The sequence below is a fragment of the Anguilla anguilla genome, chromosome 4 (assembly GCF_013347855.1).
Source record: "Anguilla anguilla isolate fAngAng1 chromosome 4, fAngAng1.pri, whole genome shotgun sequence".
Classification (NCBI taxonomy): Eukaryota; Metazoa; Chordata; class Actinopteri; order Anguilliformes; family Anguillidae; genus Anguilla; species Anguilla anguilla.
In genome coordinates, this window is record NC_049204.1 from 39374991 (window position 1) to 39398285 (window position 23295).

Below are 23295 nucleotides of genomic sequence, written 5' to 3' on the forward strand. Positions count from 1 at the left end.
GCAGTAACTTTAAAAGATGAAAGCAAACGGTGGCTGTACCACTGCAATATTAATTTAAATTTTCACGCAAGTCCGAGTTTTCATTCTATTTATTCTTGTCATTTTTCGATTATATGGAAATGACGATGACAGTCGAATTAACCAATTCAACAGCCAATTGTTTACGATGTGTCCATGTTCCATCCAGTTAGACAGGAAAGCACGCCCTCAGCCAACCTGAGCTGTGAAGCACCCATTTTCTCATCAAACTGAAGAAAAATTTGTTAAATAGGTCATTATAATAAGTTATAAATTAAAGTATGTTTATTCCATATATAAGAGGAGTCGCACGAACGCGTATCGCCTTTGTAGCCTACCCTGATGAAGGCACGCCAACTTATAACCAAATAACAAACCAAATAAAGTCTTTATAATCTTTTTTCACTGGAGATTGGGTGTTGTGGAGTAATTGCGGACAAGAACTCAACCTCGCAATGAGGACATCTCCATTCTGATAATATTTTGATACTATGTGAAGGCAAGTCAGCGTTTCTTTTGCCACTTCTGTATGATTATTCCAGGTTTATTCTAAAGGAGTTGCGCTTGTGGGAGCGGAAATTACGTTGTGTAATGATGGTCAGAGCGTAAATCCTGTGACATCATCAGAAGACGCCTGAAAGCGAAATAGTGGTATTAAGAAGGTACCCTGGTTCTGCAAACATCTTGCTTTTTGAAAGAGATAGTCGTACTTTGAGCTACTGTAAGTTACCTTTAAAGTGGTTGCATTTCGTGTTGTGTGTGCATACCAGCTAGCTTGGGTGTTTTAACTTCTCCAGAACGTCCGTTTTTTAAATAAACCGTGTTGTTCTTTCTGGCGGACCGGTAGCTTCTTAAGTTAGCCAGTTTGGATTTCCATGTCTGAGAAAACGTATATCCGGTTTATGCTTGAGTTTGAAGCGGTTTTAAAAACTGCTTTCTTGTATTTATTTGTGAAATGTTATGGAAATCACTATGAAAGCGGTTACATCCATCCGCATGTGACACGCCTTATCCCGTCTACATAATATTGTTTTAGTTAACTTATGTTGCAGTAGCTAACACAAGTAAAGTTAAACGAATGTTTCATTGGCTTGCTATTTGTCATCTCACATGTCTCTATCGTGGTATCACTGCTGTGGAAAATTCTAGCTAACGTAGCTAGCTACCTAGATTACTTTTTAGTCGCGATCTTTTAAAATTACGTCATCTGCTGAATATGACCAGTGCAACACGATAGCTAGCTATCGTTTGTTTTTGTATTTTGCTCCCCCACTTACGTATGGTAGCATTTTTATTATCTTGTATCCATTGTCAATAATTATAACATTGCAGGTGAAGCGGGTTAGCAGTGGAATGGCTATGCAGTCACTTCCTCACAGCGAGCGACTCCTGGAGCAGTTGAGGAAGCAGCTGGAGGCCGGCTGCTTCTGTGACTGTACTGTCGCAATAGGCCCTTCCCGGTTCCGAGCCCACCGAAACGTTTTGGCGGCGTTCAGTGAATATTTTAGCTCCCAGTGGCAGAGCTCAGCGGAAAATTGCGTCACCACCTCACTGGATCCTGAATGTGTCAACGAGCAAGTGTTCCAGAAGTTGCTGGACTACGTATACACCGGGTACCTGAATGTTGACAGGTAGCCATAGGCGATGATTTTCTACTTTTTAATTGGTCCTAATATTTGATTACTTAGTGGTAATTAGATCAACTAATGGGAGTACTTTTAATTACCATCATTGTGAAATGCTCCATCGTGTAATATTATCATCAAATTCCTTCTATTTCATAAAACATGTATGCCGTTTTGCTTGATTTGTCTCATGTTTTACATGGGGTTGGTGTACAGCGACAACGTAGAAGATATCTGCAAGGCTGCCAGTTTTCTTCAGATGGAAGACGTCATTACACTCTGCATCCTGGTCCAGGAAGACATCAAGCCCGTCTTTGTCGGGACAGGGGAGACGAGTGACACCCACGATCAAGAACCTGCCCCACCCAGCTCGGACGCCTACGACTCTTTTGAACCTGAAGAGGAGGAGGAGGTGGGGGCTCCCGAGGACGTGAACCACGGGCAGGGGGATCAGCAGCCCACAGCGCAGGAGGAAGAGGAGGCGCAGGAGCATGGTGAGGTGGTGGAAGTGATGGAGGCAGAAGTATCGAGAACCAGGGTGTCGCAGAGGGCCAGGAAGCCTAAGGTCATGCCGGATGGCAGCATCCTAAAGAACTGCACCGTTGTCCTCCAGCGAGAAACCAGGCATCTCATTGGGCAGCCCGACCTGGTGGGGCAGTCCAAACCTCCCGGCAGGTCCCCGGGCAGGCCCCCAGGGGCACGGGCCAGCAAGGCGCTTCGCGCTGACGCGGAAGATCGCGATTGGCAGGCGCCGTGGGCGGTGGGCGGCGAGGACGGCCCGGAAGAGGAGCAGCGCCCCCCCAAGAGGAAGAGGGGCCGGCCGAGGAAGGGCAGGCTCAAGGAGAACCGCTCGCACGCCCCGTCCTCCGACCCGGACGAGGACGACGAGCAGCTGGTGTTCGTGGAGGGCAAGCCCGTGTGCCGCGTCTGCGGGCGGGTGTTCTCCGAGTCGAGCAGCGTGCGGCGCCACATGCGCATTCACCGCGGTGTCAAGCCGTACCAGTGCCAGCTCTGCAACAAAGCCTTCCGCCAGGGGAACCAGCTGAAGACGCACATGCGAACACACACAGGTGAGGTGCCTTCAGCCTCCGGAGCCCACGGGGCTGTGGCTCAGGTGGAGAGGTGCGTGGTCTTCAAAAGCAGTCTGTGATTTTTAGTTATGGTGTGTTCACATTGGCTCTTACAATGCTTTGCACCTTTTGCAGATATTTCCTTGCCCCCAAACAAATGAAACTGTACGTAAGCTCTGTTGAAACCTAGTTGTAGTTTGAGATAGATCTCTGGTTATTATGCAATAGATGTGCACCTCATTATTGCCTTCTCCTGCATGTGAGTAGTTTCAGAGTAGTAACCATACTCTCCTACACAGTGCAGTCCAGATGACAAAAATCCCATTGTTGCACAGTCACAGTCAAGGGAAGGAGCTGTCATGGAGTTGCGTGTGCCACCAATTGAAAATCGGGACAATTAGCCATTTGATACTAGCGCCAATGTGAATGCACCTTCAGGCTTTTCTGTCCAAATAGCAAGGCTTCCGCTTTTAGTTGAGTGTCTAGTCGGGATTGTTTTATTTTTGACTTGATTCAGAAAATTCAGTGTTTTTTTCTCTCTCTCTTGGTTTATTTTAAAATAAAGTGCATGTATTTTTCCCCTCCCTGTGTCCAACATGATTGTCAATCATAAAAATGTCCCCTGTCAATGTTGAACATTGTACTCTGTGTTTTATCTTCTGCACACAGGGGAGAAGCCCTTCCAGTGTGACATATGCGATAAGAGTTTTGCCCAGAAGTGCCAGGTGGTCTTCCACCGCCGCATGCACCACGGAGAGGAGAAGCCCTACAAGTGTGGTTCTTGCGGGCTGCAGTTCGCCACCTCCAGTAATTTCAAAATACATGTCAGGTAGGAGCTTTGGGAATTCTGGGAAATCCTGACAGTGAGCAGTGTTGCCAATTAATTTTTTTGTAGAGTTGGTAGGGACAGCTTGATTTGTGGCTTAAACATGGCCAAATGATGCGATAGTATAATTTTAGCTAATATTTGCAAAATGTAATTCTCGCATTTTAGCTACTATTTGGATTCAAAACGGTGTTGCCAGATTATGGGGGAAAGAATGAAACTCCACGAAACACGAATCTTGAGTAGGCTGTATAGGTACCTCCAAAATGTACTCTCTCTGGGCTTTTTTGTATAAATTTGTTAAAAAAATTTAAAAAAATAGAAAAGCAAAATTATAAATGAAAATATAACTAAATCTGGGAATTCCAAAAATGGACATAAACAGAATCCTACAAAAAATATTTAGTAATGCCATAAACATTTGTATCCCAGATATGGAGATTAAGATGTTTGTAGAAGTTTTCTTATTAGGCTAATAAAACAACAAAATCGGAACAATTGCTTTTACTTAAGTAAACAACTGAACATTAGTAGAGGAAGTGGTTGAAGTAAACAAGTTTTGTTAAACAGTTGAAGTTGTCTCACAGAAGGTATATAAAATGGATATGTAGAATTGGCTTTTTATATTTAAACGCATTGGGGCACTAATAATAATCAACTCTTTGGGACACAGTTGGTAATGTTGCTGAAAGTGAGTCATTTTTAGTAAGTGACTAGGTGCTTTTTTTGGGGGGTTGCTATCCACAATGTAGTTGCAACACTGACAGAGGTGCTGAGCTCCAACCCCAAGTCAATTTAAAAAAGTTAAATTGGTAAGGACCTAACCCTTCCTCTAGAACAAGTGTTTTCAACCAGTTTTGGTACAGGGTCCCCCACCCAGACTCAAAGGCATCCCAGAGACCCCCCATCATTAATTTAAAAGGTTTATGTATATATTTTTAAAGAGTCGATGCAGATCAAGTCTGGCCAGGAACCCCCTACAATACCTTCGAGGACCTCCAAGGGTCCATGGACCAGGCCCCCTGTTGAAAATCCAGCCCCTAGAAAGCACACAAACGCATATAAATGTGTGTTATTAGTGGACATGATTGATAGGCATAAAGTCACCTACTAATACAAATGGCACTTTCAAAGGCGTTCAGCCCCTGGTAGAAATAGTTAACTTCTGCATTTGAAACTCAGAGTATAAACTTGAATGCAAAATTCCTTCCAGTAGTTCTTCATCCAAATTTTTATTGATTTAATCCACCCTGTAGGTGCTGTAAAGGGGTTTTCTGGTTTTTCACTTAGAATCATCAGCAACCAGATTAGACCCATTAAACCAGATGAGGTGAGGTAACTGTTACCAGATACTTTAATTGATCCATTTTGCGCCAAGTAACAACAGAAACTGGACCACACCCCTGGCTCTCCCGGGCCAGGGGTAGGAACACCACCAGTAAAAGTCTGTTGTGGGAGGTTGCTTATTGTGTCCCTCTGCTGCCGCCCTGCTGGCAGGAAACACAGTGGAGAAAAGCCATACGGGTGTGACCGCTGTGGGAAGCACTTCGCCCAGGCCAGCACGCTGACCTACCACATGCGCAGGCACACGGGTGAGAAGCCCTACGTCTGCGACACCTGCGGCAAGGCCTTCGCCGTCTCCAGCTCCCTGCTCGCCCACTCCAGGAAGCACACAGGTAGAGGAGAGCCCCTACCACATCCTACTAAAGCACAAGCCCCTGAGAAGCAATGTGCCTCCAGTCCTGAGCATGCTCCGTGTCAGCCGGCTCGCAGCCCATGCAGTCTGACAGCGTATTTGCCTGCGGTAGAGGGATTCATTTGGAAGGGTATTGCCCATCTCATCATGCAGCAGTGACTCCCCTGCTCAACTGAGTGCCTGCAGTCTGCCTGCAAGGTGTAACTGCACAGCTGGTGATTGCAGAAGGATAAGAAGGGAACAGCTGGCTGCATGCATTTTGGACAACGTGCTATTACACGGCCTTTCAAATTGTTGGAGGACATTGCACGTTGAGATAGGCCTCTAGTTATGATACAGCCCTGTAATATAGAGAGAAAATAGAAAACCTGGGGGGTGGGGGATGAAAGAAATGTCTGTCTGTATTTCTTGCTAGCAATGTAGTTAAAAGGAATATTTCTAAATATTTTTTGTAGCTGGCCAATAGATTTGACACAGACAGGCACTGCAAGTTCATTTTCATATCTTTACATCAGTTTTTAGGCCCGTGGTAGTTTTTTGTGGGAGGACTTACTTATTCCTGCCTGTTTGAATAAAATCAGCGATTGGATGGTTAATTGTCATGTCTCTGATCTCAAACAGGAGATACTTCCTGCTTCTGTATAGTGTGCAACAAAACGTTCACGAACGCGGAAGAACTCGAAAAGCACTTCCCGTGTTCAAAAGGTGAGCATCCAACAGACACGCATCGATGTCTGCACATTAAGCCAGCATGCGTTGATTATATTGTATGATTTCGCATTAATATTTTAGTTACCATGGTTGTGTACAAATTAAGTGGAATAATTGGGAGATTTCTCTCCACCCAGTTCATCTGAATATGGGAGTAAGTAGGTTTTATTAAAACATGTTAAAGTTGAAGTGTTGTGAAAGAATGAAAAAATCGTAATACTCACTGAAATGCTTTACACGAGGTTACGAACAACACACTTAACATTTCACTAAATAGCCCTCAAAGCCTTGCTTTAGCATTGGCTGAGCACTAACCAGTCTGTGAAATGGCAAGTGCATGTTTACAGCACTTTTGTGCCTCATTGTAAATATGTCCTTTTCTGACAGGTATGAAGAAAATTGAGTGTGACCTCTGTGAAAAGTCCTACACGGGCGCAAAGTATCTGAAGAAGCACAAATTGAAAGTACACAACAGTAAGCCCACCACCCCCTCCAATTTCAGTTCTATGTCTAGGCTTGTTTACGATAAAGTAAAAGTAAAAAATGAACAAATAAAAGTCAATTTGCAGAGCTTCAGTGTCAATGTTATTCAACGAATATAAGCACATTTATATCACCTACTGTACGTGGCCTTATCTCTGTTCAGTGTGTTATTAGATGTGGTGTTGGAGGGGAACAAACGGTGCTGAGCACTGAGTTGTTGGTCGGTCTTCACTTGATGTCACGCAAGCAGTTGCCTTAGAAGAGTTGTAAATTAGAGTGCAGGCCTACTGTGTAGTAATCTTTGAGTGTATAGAAGTAAAAGCCTAAGTCAAGGAATAGCCCAAGCCCAATTGGCCATTCCTGATGCTGCTGGTAGCACATCAAATTACTCCTCAAAGTCTCCTAGTCATGTCAGCAGATGTGTGGTAGTCTGACGTAGCAGATAATTTGAAAAAAATGGAGAGAAAGAAAAACTTGAATTCAAGTACGGCTGTCTGGTGGCTTCTGTGCTGAAAATCGACTGGGCAGAAAACTTCCCCTTAAACTGATTATTGGTCTCAACCTATTTTCAATCATTTTCCTTGATTATCAATACATTGATTAATTCACAAAATACTTAGCCATCAGACACCGCCAGTTCTTCTTAATTAGGCTTTTAGGTGAGTAATAAAATTCTTAATTGCAACACAAAACTGCATTTTATTATTTGAAATTGTGAATATAGGTACTATTCGTTCTTGGCTGTCGCTCAGAGAATATTCATGGAAAAGGTCTGCAATGCGCAGATTTTGTAATTAAGTGCAGGTTTTGTTAGCTAGCCTTTATTGTAGGTTGTGCTGAATGCTAACATGGTACGCATCTTTATTTGTTAACTGTACTTAGCAATTAAAACAGATTTTTATTAATTGTATTTATAATATAAGTTTAACACCGGTGTATTACTCGTGTTTTTAGAGGGAACGCCGGTGTTAAAATAGTAACATCATGAGAAGCTTACCAGTGACTACATTACTGTCTGTATTCTGAATCTTGTGTTTTCTTATTTGTCATCCTCTGCAAACCAAAGTTCCCGAGCAAGACCAGGCGGCGCTCCCGTTCCCACTTAACATCCCTATCGACCACCAGTCCCTGCTGTCCCGCGTCCCCCCAGGACCCAGCACAGCGGAGCTGATGACCAGAGCCAAAGCCGCCGCCGATGCCGAAGCCGCCACTGCGGCTGCTGCCGCCACCGAAGCAGCCACCGCTGCTGCCGCCATCAACCAAACGGTGACCGAGTTCATCCTCTTCCAGACTCTCGACTGAGGCTCCGTCCCCGTTCCCACCCACCGCCTGGCTCGCGCTGCACAGGGCCTGGTAGCTTGGCTGTCTGCAGCTTTGCACTGAACCTTCCTGCCTTGTGCAAATACCTAATTCACTTTATCCCCCCATTGGTTGGTTGTGTTCCCAGCATGGTCATGATGGAGGGGGTGCGAGTGGCACAGGATTAGTAGGGCAGGGCAGGGTTGGGAGTTTCCTGCTTGTTGCATCACCCTTGCATAAAGAGCATGGAGTGCTTACTCTGGCTTTAATATGGAGTAGCACTGAGGACACGACTGAATGCTGTAGGTTAGAATCTCAGGTCAGACGGAGTGGAGCACAGGGCATTCCATTGCAGTGCATATTCAGGTGGAGAAATGACTTGCGGATGCAAAAGGACACAAGCATCGCTTGCTAGGGACCGCGATTTCAAGAAAATGGATGACGTAATGGACTAAGTGATGTGATCTCACTTTTCAATGAAGTCTGACTGTTGGGACATTGATTTGAATTCTGACACTTGTGGATTTCTAAATCATCGTGAAACATGGTTTTTATTGTTTAATTTCTCAGGATCAGTAATTTTTTTCAAAAGAAAAAAAAACATTTGTGGGATTATGTTGTAGGCAGGTAATGAGTCGCATCATAAAATGATTTAGAAGTACTTTGAAAACAAGATTAAAGAGTCTGAAGGGGGAAGTTAGTTTTTTGCATTTTAAAAGCTGTTACTAAAGTGGATTACAGATTCAATTTCTAGTTGAGTTAGCGAGCAGGTGTGACAGTTCATAGATGCACCTTGTTGGTAAAATGGCCAGCCCAGATGGGCTGAATGGGCTAATGTCAGTTAACATTATGTTCTTATAAATGCAGGCATACATTCACATTATTAAATAAATTTTCTGTTTCTGTTTTTCTATGCCTCTTAATGAATCAATTCACTTTCGTATCCTTCTGCCTACACTGCTGGTTCTTATGCAAACTTTGGGTTGGGGGGGGGGGGGGGGGGATTAGGATTATAACTCGGCAACCGTATGGCCGATTGTCCAAGGTTTCGTCCCCTCTGATTCACTGAAAGTTCACCTCATTCGTGGACACGATTACATCATTTCCCGTCTGGAATGTTTTCTTGCCATTCATTTTGAATTTTTTGCTAAACTTGGACATTATAAAAATTTACCTGATTGGCTCCATGGAACACATATACACACATAGCAAGTCTCTGTAAATCTATACCATCGGTGCCCTTTTGAGAAATGCATGCATGGCGGACACTCTAACGCACCATAACAGCAATGGAGCCATATTTTGACTATTCCAGGGCTTAAAGTGTCTGTGGAAAAAACATACATGATAGAAATGACAAATTTAGAAGGAGGCTTTGAAATCTCCACTCCACCTCAGAAACAAATAATAACCCATGTCCACAATTGGGGGTGCTATAACTGAAGCAAGCGTGTTCAAGCTTGTTTTATGTCTGATTTGAATTTTTTTTCTTCTGTATTGCCGTTACTTTGCTTTTAGGAAGTGAACCTGTAATCTATTGCCATGAATGTAATTATCCTGGGGTTTTGTTGTGGATGTTATTTTGTGGAAGCCTTGCTGTACATTGATAATTACTTAAAAGATTTATTATGCAGGATTTTTTAGCCTTGCTGTGGTCCTGTCCTGTGTCTACAATTGAAAAAGATTCCTCCTCCATCTTCAACACTCCGCCCACTCACCCCATGTACTCGACTAGCTACTGTAACATTGCTAGTTACCTCTAGATAGCTAGAGGTAATGTTACTTACATGTCCCACAGAAAACACACCAACTTTGCGTCGCTTTTCATCATTCCCTTTGTTAACTGCTGCCATCAATGAAAAGCACTTCCAAGGTTGACTGGTTTTTGAAGGGCCCCATCAGCTTGTTGTTTCGCTTGGCTGCACTTGTGCTTCTTCACTTCTGGAATTTCTGCAGCTCGCTACATACACTGTTGAAACCTGATCCCACAGAGGCTCTGTAGCCACACCCTCTCCCCTACACACATCTAGAAGAAATAAAGGCAGAAAAGTATGCAGGTATTTTTGTAGCAGAAGTGAGGCTCCCAGTTGATCATAGTCACATTACACAATTATTTTACGGTACTGAAGCGAAGCTGTGACCTGCTGTCACTGACTAATTGTATTAGGTGAGCAAGTCGTGTGTAGTGCGCACGCGCTGCCCGGCGCATGTGAAACGCACGGTTGTTATAGGAACTCCAAACAGTCCTTGGTTCCAGGAGGAGAATGTTTCACTTTCAGACAGCTAGCATCATTTTACTCGCCTGATAACCACTTAGTTAGTTTTGGTAAGGTTCATTAGCTATCGTGTTTGATTTAATTCACATTTTAATTGTGGCTTGAAGTTGGCTGAAAGTTATGGGAAGCATTAAAGAGCGATACTCCGTCATCTGCTCAGAGCTGCAGTTGCGCCCGAATCCGTACATTTTACAGGTCCTGGAGGATACGGAGGGACAGACCGAGTAAGTTGGTAGCGTATATTCTCATTCTGTAGTTATTGGGTAACTGGCAAAAATTAGTTGGCTAATATACGAATTTGTGAAAAGTCAGGCATCTCGGAAATTCAGAAGTGTTTTGCTTGCATGTTGTGCAAGGTGAACTTATTTCAATTAAAAATAAAACTTTACCCGTATCCCTGCTCGTTTTTCGTAATATAACGTTGGCGCTTGTTTTGATAAAGAGAGATTCTGATAAAAGTGACGGGGAACAACCGGTTGCTGCCAGTGCAAAAGCTGACAGATGAAGATGCTCTAGCGTTGTCCAAAACCCTATGCAACAACGTTTCAATTAAAGGTACGGTATGATGAATAAATCTATTGTGCTTCGTGAAAAGCACTCATTTACAGCTTTGAAGTGTTTTTTTTTTTTTTTAATTTTAAGTTGCTTACTTGCTCAAAATTTTTCATATGGCTGCTAATTATGATCATTATTGTTGTTATTATTTTTGCCGAGGCCATTGTGTTTGCATTTGAAATTTCAGCCATTATGCAGACTTTTCATTACATTATTAAAGTCGTTCCCTATCCCAGTTTTAACATCAGGAAAAGTGGCTTTGGTTTTGGGAGGGTTTCATATAGGCTACAGCAACCAAGAGACGAAAGTGAAATGTGACTCAGTAAATAAATAAATAAAGAGTTAATTACCGCTATGTTAATGTATTGCTTTCCCAGGCCCTTCGGTTTGTATAATTTAAGAGAACCCTTCGTATTTTGTAGCTCTCGATTTACGGTACAACGAAATCACCGACGAAGGCGCCAAGCACCTCGCAGACCTTCTCCAGGTAGGCGTAGCTGTGTCCTGTCATGCTTACCCCAGAACTCGGTTTAATATTTAAGAAAGTGGAAGAAACTTGTGATACAAACACAAACCAAAGCAAAAGTTGCTGCAGGGGAAGCTGTCTAAAAACAACTTTGACTTTCTCCTTAGTAGAAAAGGAACACTACACAGTACATTAACCCCATCATAACATACCTGACATGCAGTATACAGTATACCTGCATGGTAGCCACCTGCCTTTAGCAATATCATTTTGTATTTCTCAGTTCAATATAAAATGGATGTCATATGCTGATTTATTTATTTATTTTTCTGAACCAAGACCATTTTTTGAAATCATGATTTGAAATTATTTTTGGCAGTTATAATGTACTCTTCTAGGAGGAGAAATGCATATTGAACTGTAGCCTTGGTGATATGTTTTACGGTTCTGTTGCTCTTATCCATTTAGCAACATTATTACATAGTTAAACAGAGTGTACATTTAATCGGCAAATGCTTTTTACATAAGAGAGTTTTGCAGAGGATAATATATGTTACAGGTCTGTATGTGTGTGCGTGCATCTCAGGAGAATTTTGCAAGATAGCATTTCTTAAGAAGAGAAGCTACTTTATTAGAGACTATTTTGTTGGTGATTGTGTATTTTCCAGGATCTGTTTTATAGACACAGAATGTGTTTTCCAGGAGAATGTATCTCTTTTGTCTCTCAATCTCATGGGCAACAACATAAAGGCCAGCGGTGCAAAGTTCCTTGGAAAATGTTTACAAGTAGGTGAATTGCATTCATCAGATTTCATCATACTGGTTCATGTTCTGAACATGCTGCTGTAGGGTGATATACCTCTACTACTCACATACAGCACCATTTAATGTGGGGGATATGGTTATACCATTTTTCTGCAAATGGTGATGTAATTTAAGGATAATAAATCAGTCTCATTCAGGAAATATGATATACACTCACCGACCACTTCATTAGGTGACAGGAGTGGCACCTGGTGTGGTCTTCTGCTGCTGTAGCCCATCTGCTTCAAGTTTTGATGTGGTGTGCGTTCAGAGATGCTCTTCTGCATACCTCAGTTGTAACGAGTGGTTATTTGAGTTACTGTTGCCCATCTATCAGCTCGAACTAGTCTGGCCATTCTCCTCTGACCTCTGCCATGAACAAGGCATTTTCACCCAGAGAACTGCCGCTCACTGGATATTTTATATTTTTCGGCCCATTCTCTGTAAACCCTAGAGATGGTTGTGCGTGAAAATTCCAGTGGATCAGCAGTTTCTGAAATACTCAAACCAGCCCGTCTGGCACCAACAACCATGCCACATTCAAAGTCACTTAAATCACCTTTCTTCCCCATTCTGATGCTTGGTTTGAACTTCAGAAGATCGTCTTGACCATGTCTACATGCCTAAATGCATTGAGTTGCTGCCACGTGATTGGCTGATTTGCTGATTTGTGCTAACGGGTGCAGTTTGCAGTTGAACAGGTGTACCTAATGAGGTGGCCGGTGAGTGTATATATATTAAAAATGTATTTAATATATAAAATAAATTATTAAAATGCCACACAAATCGTTAATTTTAACAAAATCATAATATTATATATTGAGTTTATACCAAATTAATATAAATAATTCAGTGAAGTGGAAGTTATTCTAGGAGTTCTTTTGATTAGTGGTGGCTAACTCAATTCAACACAAAAGTAATATTAATACAGACAACCTTGAAAAATATAATAACTACTGTAATTTGCTACAAACTGTTTGTGTGTGTGTGTGTGTGTGTATGTTAGCACAGTATGGAATTGCAGTGCTGGAAATCACAGCTGGGACAGTGTCCTACGTCACATGCAGTTAAAGAGTTTCCTGTGGAATGTATGGAATTTTTGTTCTGTTGACCCTATAGTGCTTTGTTTTTCTTTTGTTTTGAATCCTCCTTCTTCATTGAAAAGGTGAATAAAACACTGAAGACCTTACGGATAACGGGCAACAAGATTGGGAATGGAGGTGCCATGCACCTGGCCTCTATGCTGCAGACAAATTCTTCTTTAGAGGAGCTGGATATCTCAGACTGTGATCTGGTAATGAAATTGGGACCGCTGAAACGTCTGGCCGAAAAGTTGTGGTCCCTTTGCAATAGCATTGTTTTTAAATGGGTTGATGCCATGACTCGCTTGGAAATAGCTCCTGGTCTTTTTGAAGATGTATTTCTCTTTTTAAGGATACACAGAGCTTAATCGCCTTCGCCATCGTCCTGAGCAGCAACAGGAGCATCCGCACCATTCATCTCAGCCGCCCCCTGCTCTTCAGTCATCAGGTATATGGCGCAAATCAAAGCACTTCTTTCCATTGGTGGGTAAGGAAATGTAATTGTATTGGCTGAGGCATGTTCAAAAAGTGATTTATCTTAGCACAGTTGTACTGCTTTGCTATGATTACATCCAACACGTGTGGGTATGATTTGAATCCACAATCCATGGGGCTGGAGGGCAGTACTGGGCCGTGTATAGAAGTGCTGTAATTAATATGTAGTGAAACCAAAGTATATAAAACATCCTTAAATAAAAGCTGAGAATGTGCACTTTAATCACATGTGAGTCATAGATGCACACGGGCCTTTATTGTGTGCTCTACAATATCACAAACTCAACAGAACACAAACAACAGAAGAAGGATCATGTAGATCCCGCGTGAGTTTCTCATTGAAGTCCCCCAGTCTCACTGCAGGCCGAACATATAGTGTTATCAATTACTGTTATTTCCTACAGCTGCGGTTGCAGGACAGCTAAACTGCTCTATTTCCACCTGCAGATGGCGCCCTGACCACACCACTTCTCTACACATAGGTCAGCCAGGATGATGCTTACTTCTTCATGTGCCTTTATTTTTATTAATCTTATTTTCTTCTCCCTGCCAGGAGGAGACAACGGGGCATTTGGCTCGAATGCTGAAGGTGAACCAGCACCTGCGGGAACTGCAGGTGGGAAAGCACAGCATGACGGACTGGGGTGTGGAGAGACTGTGCCAGGCGCTGAGGGAAAATGCCACCCTTCGATATCTGGACCTCCGCTGGTAAATCTCGCTTGAGTCACTGGAGAATGATGGTCCTCAATGAGCTGTGGCATTATAATATACTGTATAGTGCTAATACTAGTACAATTAACGATTTTTACACCTGTGGTGGTTACTTTACAAAGTTAGAAGTGTGCTGGTATTTAAGAGGCAAAAGGATGTCTGCACATTCATTTGATGTTTCCTTTGCCTTGTTTCACTAAGCAAATATTGCTGAAATTATCCACATTTATACGATTTTCATCATTGTATTTATTTAACAGACTGATGTCAGAGAATATCCTGTAAGTGCATTCAGCTGAATATCACACATCATTTCCTATGTATTTGCATGACTGTGTGGAAAAAATGTAAGCTAGTATAGCTACTGTGCACAGGAACAAGGGGTGGTAGTGTTACTGCCTCATTTCAAGAATGTATTCTGGCTGTATCATTCAGTGAACATTCAGCTGACACAGTGTGGTATTTTACAGACAAAAAACACGTAACATTGTGTACAATATGTGACCAAATGAGCTCTACCTTCTTTGCAGCAACAGCATTGCGCGTGATGGGGCCAGGCATCTAGCAGAGCTTCTGAAGCTGAACACAACTCTGGAGATCCTGGACCTGTCCTCAAACAGGATAGAAGATGAGGGGGCGGCCCACCTCAGCCAGGCCATCGCTCTGCACAACAGCAGCCTGAGAGCGTGGGTCCCCCTGCCGGCGCCAGCGCCCCCTCTGGCTCGGATTCACTCAACGCCCATCCTGCGTTTTTAATGCGTGGCCTTGTTTCTGTTCCCAAATACTATGCGACGAGTTGGGCAGTAGGCAGATGGAAGTCAAAGTAAAGGACGTGGCTGATTGAATTCAGGCTCTTGCTCTTTCTTTAGAGGGGAACACTTTAAAAAATGGGGATTTGGAAGCTTGTAGAAGTCTCTGAATGAGGGCACGCAGAAGCCATGCGGGCGTACTGCAGAATTTGATGAAAATTATTCTGAAATATGTCTGGGTCTTTAGCCTCATCTTGGAAAACTTTGATTGCTGGTCGTTTATCAGTGTATTAGAGAAGGTCAATTTATCATTGATTGAAATGGCTGTGAATCTACCACAATGGAACCCATCATCTCCTTCTACCTGTTAAATCGCAAAACAGTTTGATATAATAGATTTTATGTAAATGGTATTTTCAGCCAACCTCATAATTGTACAGCATGCCAATCTACAAATATATACGAGACAGGCGTTCATCTAGAATGTGGACAAGAATGTAGGAATTTCCCTAAGACACTTCAAAGGATTTAAGAAAATCTTGTTTTTGTTATTATTTATTAAAGGCTTAGCAAGTATAAAACCAAGATGTTTTTAAAAACAATGAGGAACACTAAAGCATACTGATAAGCGATTGAGACTAAAAAACTATTTAACATTCAAATTTCTGAAAAGTTGACAGTTAAAGGTGATAAAGTTCTGGAAAATAAAGAATATTGGTGTCTTATTTCGTCTAAGGATCAGTGCAAGTAGTCTCCCAGAACAAAAAACAATAATTCTTTACTGCTTGATTCCTCTGAATTTTGCATCATAAAGCAGCTCTGATCCGCATAATTGTGAGGCATCGATATAGTTCATTTGAAGAAACACTGAGGCTGTCAGAATGTTTATCGTGGCCTCTTTTCTTCTCTACAGGCTGTCTATCCCGAGCAACAGCATTGGATCAGCGGGCCTGGTTTTGCTCGCTAAAGCCATGGGCGTCAACTCCTCCCTGTCTCACATTTACATCTGGGGCAATAAGCTGGAGGAGCCAGCCTGTGTGGTGCGAGGCCATTCATCCGCATTTCAGCATAATAAGCAGTTGCATTAATATTGTGTCTTGTGTAATGATCAGAAGGGCTTTACAGGGGATGGAGGAAACTCACTTCAGCCACCACCAATATGTAGCTCCTACCTGGGTGATACACGGCAGCCATTCTGTGCCAGAATGTTCAACATCTGAGCTGTAGGGAGAGATTAAACATAATCGTTCCCACACTGCACTGGAGATTTATATTGACATACTAGCTTTGAGCTGAATTGTGGGAACTGGTCTTGGCGTGGGGGGGGGGGGGGGGGGGGGGAGGGCGGCGCGGGGGCGCGGGGGGGGTTTCAATCCCAGATAGACTATTAGCACTGCTGTTGTGCCCTCCAGGTACTTGTCCTGAATTGCCTCAGTAAACTCATACAATGAGTTAAACTGGTTTGTTACAAATGTAATATGTTAAATACAATTTAATTATTTGCCTTAATAAAGGAGTTAATAAAAGAAACATACGAATGTCAGGGCAATAACCACTAACTCCCTGATGATGAAGGACAGAAAGTTCTTGCTGTCTACAGGTGGTTGATATTTAACAGCTTATTCTTTCAGAGGAATAAGCAAACATGAAATGGCAACATCCAGCTCATTTTAACATTTTCTGTGTTAATGTCCTGTGCTGCTGCCTGCAGGCGTTCGCTGACCTCATTAAAAGCGGGCGACTGCGCAAGGAGGACACAGACGTTTCTCCGTATGAGGTCGACGGCCACGTGTTTCTGGCGGAGGTTTTTCACGGGTTGAGGAGGCACTACTACTGGACACCTAGCTTCGGGCGGGACGGTGACCCAGCCAGCAACTCAGCACTTGCCTTGGTTGTCTCTTAAAACAACCAAGTATCGTACTTGTAATTCACCTTTTTTGTATGATAAGCACTTTGGAGAATTGCCCTATAGGAAACTTTGAATCTTACCTGTATCATTACCTGTATTTGTTGTCAATAAAAAAAATAATTGTTGTTTCAGTTGGGTGATTAATCAAAACAAAACTTGAATATGAATGCCTATGTTTCGAAGTTACAGCACAAAAATGGAAGAAATACAATGAGCTTTATGTTTGCGACAAAGACATTTTTTTCTTGATTTAGCACTGTACTTCTTTCTAATCAAAGAATTCACATTTGGTTAAAGTGCATATCCTCTGCTTTTACTAAATTGTATTTATACACTTTGGTTTCACCATGTACAGCACTTCTATTGCATAATTTCAGGACACTATAATGTTTGGGACATGCATGTAATGTGTCAATGATAGTAGTCATGTTTTCTATTTTGTCACATATCCTTCGCAAGCAGGGAGTGCTTGAAGTCTGTGACCCATAGACATCACCAGGTGGACAGTTGCCATCTCCAGCTCCTGCTTGTTTTGGGGTCTAGTTGCCTCAAGTTTTCTCTTCAGCATATGAAACACATGTTCAATTGGGGCGACATAGCTCAGGAGGTAAGACCGATTGTCTGGCAGTCGGAGGGTTGCCGGTTCAAACCCCACCCTGGGCGTGTCGAAGTGTCCTTGAGCAAGACACCTAACCCCTAACTGCTCTTGCGTATGAGTGGCATCAATTGTAAAGCGCTTTGGATAAAAGCGCTATATAAATGCAGTCCATTTACCATTTACCAATTGGATTCAGATTGGGTGAATAACTTAGGCAGTCAAGAATCTTCCATGTTTTGGTTTTGAAAAACTCCTTTGTTGCTTTAGCAGTATGCTTGAGATCATTGTCTTGCTGTAGGATGAATTAATTATGCTACTGCTATCATTATGAACATCAATGAACATAGGTGAGCCAGTTCCTATGGCAGCCATACATGCCCAAATCATAGCACCTCTACCACCATGTTTTGCTGATGAGGCAGGGAGCTTTGGGCCTTGGGAAGTTCCTTTTGTCCTCCACACTTTACATTTGTCATCACTCTGATACAAGTGAAATTTGGTCTCATCTGTCCACAAGACCTTTTTTTCCTGAATTGTACAGGCTCCTTAGCCTGCTAATTAGTGGTTTGTATCTTGCAGTGTAGCCTCTGTAGTTCTGTTCGTGAATTCTTATGTGGACAATAGTCACTGACACATCCACAACTGTCTTCTGAAGAGTGTTTCTGTCGGTCATGGGTTTTTTAAAATTATGGTGAGAATTCTTCGGTTATCAACTGTAGAGATGTACCTTGGTCTACAAGGCCCTTTGCAGTTACTGAGCTCAGTGCTCTAATGATGTTCCAAGCTGTTGATTTTGGTAAGCTTAAGTTTTTACCTATGTCTCTGACATTTTTATTATTTCTCAGGCTCATAATGGCTTCCTTAACTTGCATTGGCACAACTCTGGTCTTCATGTTGACAAACACCAACAACAGTCTCCAAAGGAAATCTAAAGCCTAGAATCAAGATTAGATAACTGCTCTTATATACCTGCACTAAGGAACAATTAAACATAAAAAATACACTTTAATAAAAGCTGAAAATCTGCACTTCAAGCACGTGTGAATTGTTTGGTTAAAAATCTAAATTTATGGAATACAGAGCCAAGTTAAGAGAAAATACTTCTTTGTCTCTAACATCATGGACCTCACTGAATATGTTGAATGCAGTATTCATTGGACTTAAATTATTGCATTCCTCCGGTATTTAATCAAAATCTGTAAATTCCTTGTTGTGAATGGATATGAGGCGTGGGATTTTGAATCTAATAATAAGAGCTGTTCACATACAATAATTGTGTCCTAGTGTGTGTCCAAAGGGGGGGGGGAATTATTATTGGGACGCCTAATACAAAAGAGAGAATCCATCGTGCAGTCAAAACAAGCGCCCACGTCAGACGAATCAGAACAATTCAGTGCAGTGCGTCCACCGCTCCCATGGAAACGGAGGAACACTTCTCCGACATCTGCAGTAATGTGAATCAGAAAGTCTGCTTCATCTTAAAGAAACTTTCCCACTTGAAGTGCATCTCCGTAAGACTTCAGAAATGCTATTTTGTGAACATCTAAAATATAACGACAGTGATAGTCGAGTTAAACTTGTCCGTAGCTGACGGATATTGACTGACATTGTCGGAAAAAGTCTTGGCGAATTAATGTTCATCCCTTCTACATACGGGATAGGTAGGCTATGTGCGTACGTGAAGTATTTATTTATATTTTTATTTATTTTTACCGATTCTAAAAAATATAAAGCCGCTTAATTTTATTTTGTAAAGAAGCTAAACGGAATTTGCGCAATTGTTATGTTGTAGATTTTTGTAAAGACCTTTGAGAGAGTTTTGATTTTAATCTGTTTAATTATTTGTTTTGAACAACGTTATTAAGAACACTTCACCTTGCCTTGGTTTGCTTTACACTACATCCCCCAAATAAATCTCCAGGAATTATTTTTTCTTTGTCTGTTCGGCGGCTGCCCTTCACCTGATTCAATGGGCACATTGCTGTACTGTAACTCTAGTGGAGACGGAAGGCCAGACAAGGCAAGCCTCCCCTTGATCAAGGACGGTGTTAAGGTTCTGTTCTTGGACTGCTCAGCTAGAGGTCTGGAGGAATTCCCCCTGGTTCTGCTCCAGCTGGAATACCTGGAGGAGCTGCACCTGGAGAGGAACCTGATCCAGGCTTTACCTCAAGAGGTTGGCTTGCTGCAGAAGCTCCAGGTCCTGTACCTCCAAGAGAACTGCCTGAACCATGTCTGTGAGGAGCTGGGGCAGCTGTCGCAGCTACGATCCCTGGACCTGAGCAACAACCCCGTGGCCAGCAGCGAGAGGGGCCCCCTAATGGTGGCGGTCCAACGGCTCAGCGAGCTTCGGGAGCTGCGTCTCCACGGCTTAGGTCTGACAGAGTTTTCAGACGGTATCTGCAAGACCCTCCATAAGCTGGAGCTGCTGGGGCTCTCTGGAAATAGACTAGCCACGCTCCCCACCGAGATATCCAACCTGCGCTGTCTGAGGGAGATCTATCTGCGTGGGAACAGGCTGGAGGCCCTGCCCACCGGGCTCGGTGATCTACCCTGCCTGGAGATTGTGGACGTGGGCCACAACTCGCTGGTGTCCCTGAACCACGTAGCCTGCGGGCGCTCATGGAGAAAGCTGTTCCTGGGTTTCAATGGGTTCTCCTCCTTCCCCAAGTCCCTCTGCCACCTTGACCAGCTGACCATCCTGGACATCTCACATAATGGCCTGACCCGGCTACCTCGCGCATTCCACACTCTCACTAGCCTGGTGGAGCTGGGGCTCTCCAATAACCCCCTGCGCACCTTCCCTCCCCAGATCTGCCGCCTCCCCTCGCTACAGGTGCTGTACCTGAGGAACACCAAACTCTCAGGCCTTCACCCCAACTTCAGCGACCTCCACAAGGTGCAGGTGCTGGATCTGAGTCAGAACCGGTTTTCTGAGTTTCCAACCGAGATCTGCTCCCTGATCAGCCTAGAGCAGCTGTCTTTCGATGACAACTACTTGAAAGAGGTTGTTATATGCTGTTATATGCTGTTGTTGTTGTTGTCTTGTGTTAACTCACCTTAAACAGTGATTTACATTTTTCTGCATTATTTTTTAATCACCAGCTCTTCTTAATAATTAATTTATCCTGCAGATTCCTGTGAGCATTAAGGCACTCTCCATGCTAAAATGTCTTGGACTGACAGGCAACCAGTTTCCTTCCTTCCCAGAGGGAGTATGCGGCCTTCAATCACTGGAGAGGCTTTTTCTCGGCCAAGACCAGGGGCTCAAGTTAACTTCTGTCCATGAAGGCATCTCCCAACTCCAGGTAAGTTGCTACAGGGTAAAACCAAGCTTTATAAGAGGCCTATAGCTGTACGAACCCTGTGGTGACATTGTAAATGGTGATGTTATTTTCTGTCAGAGTCTCAGGGAGCTGTATCTTGAGAACAACAGTATCAAATGCCTCCCAGAGTCCGTTGGAGACTTACAGAGATTAGAAATCCTGGACTGTCACAGCAACCAACTTACGACCATACCAGATGCCCTCTGCTGTTTAAATGGTAGTGATCCTATTTTTCTTCTTTAATTATTTTATAAAACACTCAAACTTTGACTTTAACTTGCTCTTCTTGTACCTGAGATCAGGGGGGGAGGGCGGTTGCACATGACAGTGTGATTTAGTCGATTTCTGGCTTTTTCTGGATGCATAGCTGCTGAGAGGGGGAAGGTATTGAATAAAAGCATAGACACACTCAGATTAGGTACTGGGAGAAAAATATGGGTTTAAAAAATGCAACAAAAAAAAACACTCACATGGCTGATCATTCTGCTGCCAAGGTTTGGCAGAGCTCCGACTGCAGGGGAATAGGCTGAGCCACCTGTCACACCGAGTTACCCAACTGCAGAGCCTGAAGGTCCTTCTGCTGGAAGGAAACCCCCTCACCGACCCCCCCTCAGAGGTCTGTGAGCAGGGCTTGGCTGCCATTAAGCAGTACCTGCAGGAGAAGGCCCGCCTATTCACCAAGGCTACAAAGGTACCAACTGGCTTTCTGTGCTATTTTTAAAACTGCAGATGCCAGTGCTCATGAGTGACTGCATAGGCAATGAGTAAAGGAGTGAGTGAGAGAAAGAGATTGCAAGAAAAGCATACAGGTGATTGTGGTTGAGAAAGTAAATGAGTTAGGAGTGAGTAAGTCGGCCAGTCCCCAATTCAAACCCTAATCACTGCACCTACAAACTACACCTGTAGTACAACTACAAAGTTGAAACATCCCAATATGGAGTGAGTCAAATGTCATTGAGGGGGACTGAGTCAGGCCCTCCATAGCCTCCTTGAAAATTAAGGTAGTAGTGCTTGTTTAAAATCAAAGGTTTCCCAAGTACTGTAGTGATTCTAAATGAAAGCATCTGCTCACATGCTGGAGCACAAATAGATGGACAGACAATCAAAATGACATTTGGTACCTCAGTGGAGTAGCTAGTAAAGACATTGAGTTTGGGTGCAGAGCTCACTACTCTCATGTAGGTTTTAATATTGCTGGATTATTTGTCAACTAGTGACAGGGTGCCCAATGGAGGTAATTAGCCACATTCCCAAGGGAGAATTGGATAGACTTCTACTGGCCATGTGGCACCTATGCAAGGTCTGTCTGTAGTTGGCAAAACAGAGCAGTCCTCCAAGTGTGTTATGTTGCCTAGTTACAGTCACAACAAGTCAGGTGAACAAAAGCAGCGGCTGGCTTCACTAATATTGGAGGAGGCTAAGTGCTACTCTTGACCCTCATCAATTGTGGTGGGTGCCATAGATGAGAGAGACCTACTAAGACTGGGAATAAGCAAAGACTACATACTGGGAGGAAAACAGGGATGCTTCTGTCTATGATGCTTGTGGGCATGTATTATGAGATTGCATAATGATTTAAAGTATCAATTATAGCTTATATGATTTACCTGCCTGGTATGCTTAGCCCTACAGGCATGGTATAATTCATGTTATTTCCTCTACATTCAATGCCCCTGGTTGTCATGATAGCACCAAATAAAGCATTTTGCAGTGCAAAGTCCAGCATGCATCCTTTAGGTCACTGTACATTGCATTTTATGGAAACAGTCTGACAATTACAAGAAGCAAAAAACATAGTACATTTTCATATAGTCCAAGTACTTTGGATCATTTTGTCCTCACCTATCAGAATTGTAAAGAGGGGTGTTGCCACTTTTAAGTGGTGACACTGGCATTGATACTGAAAACTGAGGTTGAGTGAACTGCTTATGCAATAAATGTTTCACCACTAGAGGCCACTGCCATTTGAACAATGTCAGTTCAGTTCCTTGTGTTCTTCAAAAAACAGAGGAAGAGCTTTTAAGTCATTGGAGATAACCAGAATGTGTTAGGAAAGCTAAAATTACCTGCACAATACAAGAGATGATTACAAATTGTCTTCAGAAGCATATGTAGCCATCAACCATTCCCTAGCTTTTGCACTATTATGTGATCCTCTTGTGTTTTCCCTCACATGCTAAACTATTTTACAGTTGAGCCTAAGTTTTCACATTTATGGTCTCTGAGTATTTATCTCCCATCTCAAGGGTTGCTGTTGCTCTTAACCCCACTTTATGCAGTTATCTTCTCTTTGTGAAAGGATAAGAGTGTCTGTCAAAATGCCAGTAGTGTAATGTAACAATTATATTTCAGTGACTAATGTCCCATCCCTCCACCCAACAGATCCAGGCGTGGTGGAGGGGGGTGATGGTGCGCCGAAGGCTGGGACCTTTCAAACGTCTGGAGAGCAATAAGAAAGGAAAGCAAAAGAAAGGCAAAGGCAAGAAGAAGAAACCTGCAGGCAAAGCAAAGAAAGGGGCAAACAAGAAAACAAAATAAAGCAGACTGCTAAAATCGAATTATTTTAATTATACTTTTGTACACTTTTGTTTTATTCTGT

General features: G+C 42.9%; 2 protein-coding genes across 2 annotated transcripts; both read left to right on the forward strand.

Annotated features, from left to right (window-relative positions):
- The first annotated feature begins 613 nt into the window (after positions 1-613).
- On the forward strand, positions 614-16903 carry lrrc34 (leucine rich repeat containing 34). The gene is made up of 18 exons (XM_035414654.1): positions 614-739; positions 1351-1649; positions 1860-2713; positions 3383-3542; positions 5037-5215; positions 5857-5940; positions 6334-6420; positions 7496-7730; positions 10112-10228; positions 10447-10559; positions 10982-11046; positions 11728-11811; positions 12995-13123; positions 13264-13359; positions 13960-14114; positions 14648-14803; positions 15780-15906; positions 16578-16903. The coding sequence occupies exons 2-18, from the start codon at positions 1372-1374 to the stop codon at positions 16767-16769; spliced, it is 3111 nt and encodes a 1036-aa protein (XP_035270545.1). The 5' UTR covers positions 614-739; positions 1351-1371; the 3' UTR covers positions 16770-16903.
- Positions 16904-18796: 1893 nt separating this feature from the next.
- Positions 18797-23265, forward strand: LOC118225124 (leucine-rich repeat and IQ domain-containing protein 4-like). The gene is made up of 5 exons (XM_035413176.1): positions 18797-20377; positions 20505-20678; positions 20775-20913; positions 21191-21387; positions 23079-23265. Exons 1-5 carry the CDS (start codon positions 19343-19345, stop codon positions 23232-23234), a joined length of 1701 nt encoding a protein of 566 aa, XP_035269067.1. The 5' UTR covers positions 18797-19342; the 3' UTR covers positions 23235-23265.
- The last annotated feature ends 30 nt before the right edge of the window (positions 23266-23295 follow it).

Coding starts and splice junctions, on each gene's coding strand:
- lrrc34 (XM_035414654.1), top strand. CDS start 1,372: ATGGCTATGCAGTCACTTCCTCACAGCGAGCGACTCCTGGAGCAGTTG. Junction 10,560..10,981: donor CAACAACGTTTCAATTAAAG/GTACGGTATGAT, acceptor CGTATTTTGTAG/CTCTCGATTTACGGTACAAC. Junction 13,360..13,959: donor CCCTGCTCTTCAGTCATCAG/GTATATGGCGCA, acceptor TCTCCCTGCCAG/GAGGAGACAACGGGGCATTT.
- LOC118225124 (XM_035413176.1), top strand. CDS start 19,343: ATGGGCACATTGCTGTACTGTAACTCTAGTGGAGACGGAAGGCCAGAC. Junction 20,679..20,774: donor AAGGCATCTCCCAACTCCAG/GTAAGTTGCTAC, acceptor ATTTTCTGTCAG/AGTCTCAGGGAGCTGTATCT. Junction 20,914..21,190: donor TGCCCTCTGCTGTTTAAATG/GTAGTGATCCTA, acceptor TCTGCTGCCAAG/GTTTGGCAGAGCTCCGACTG.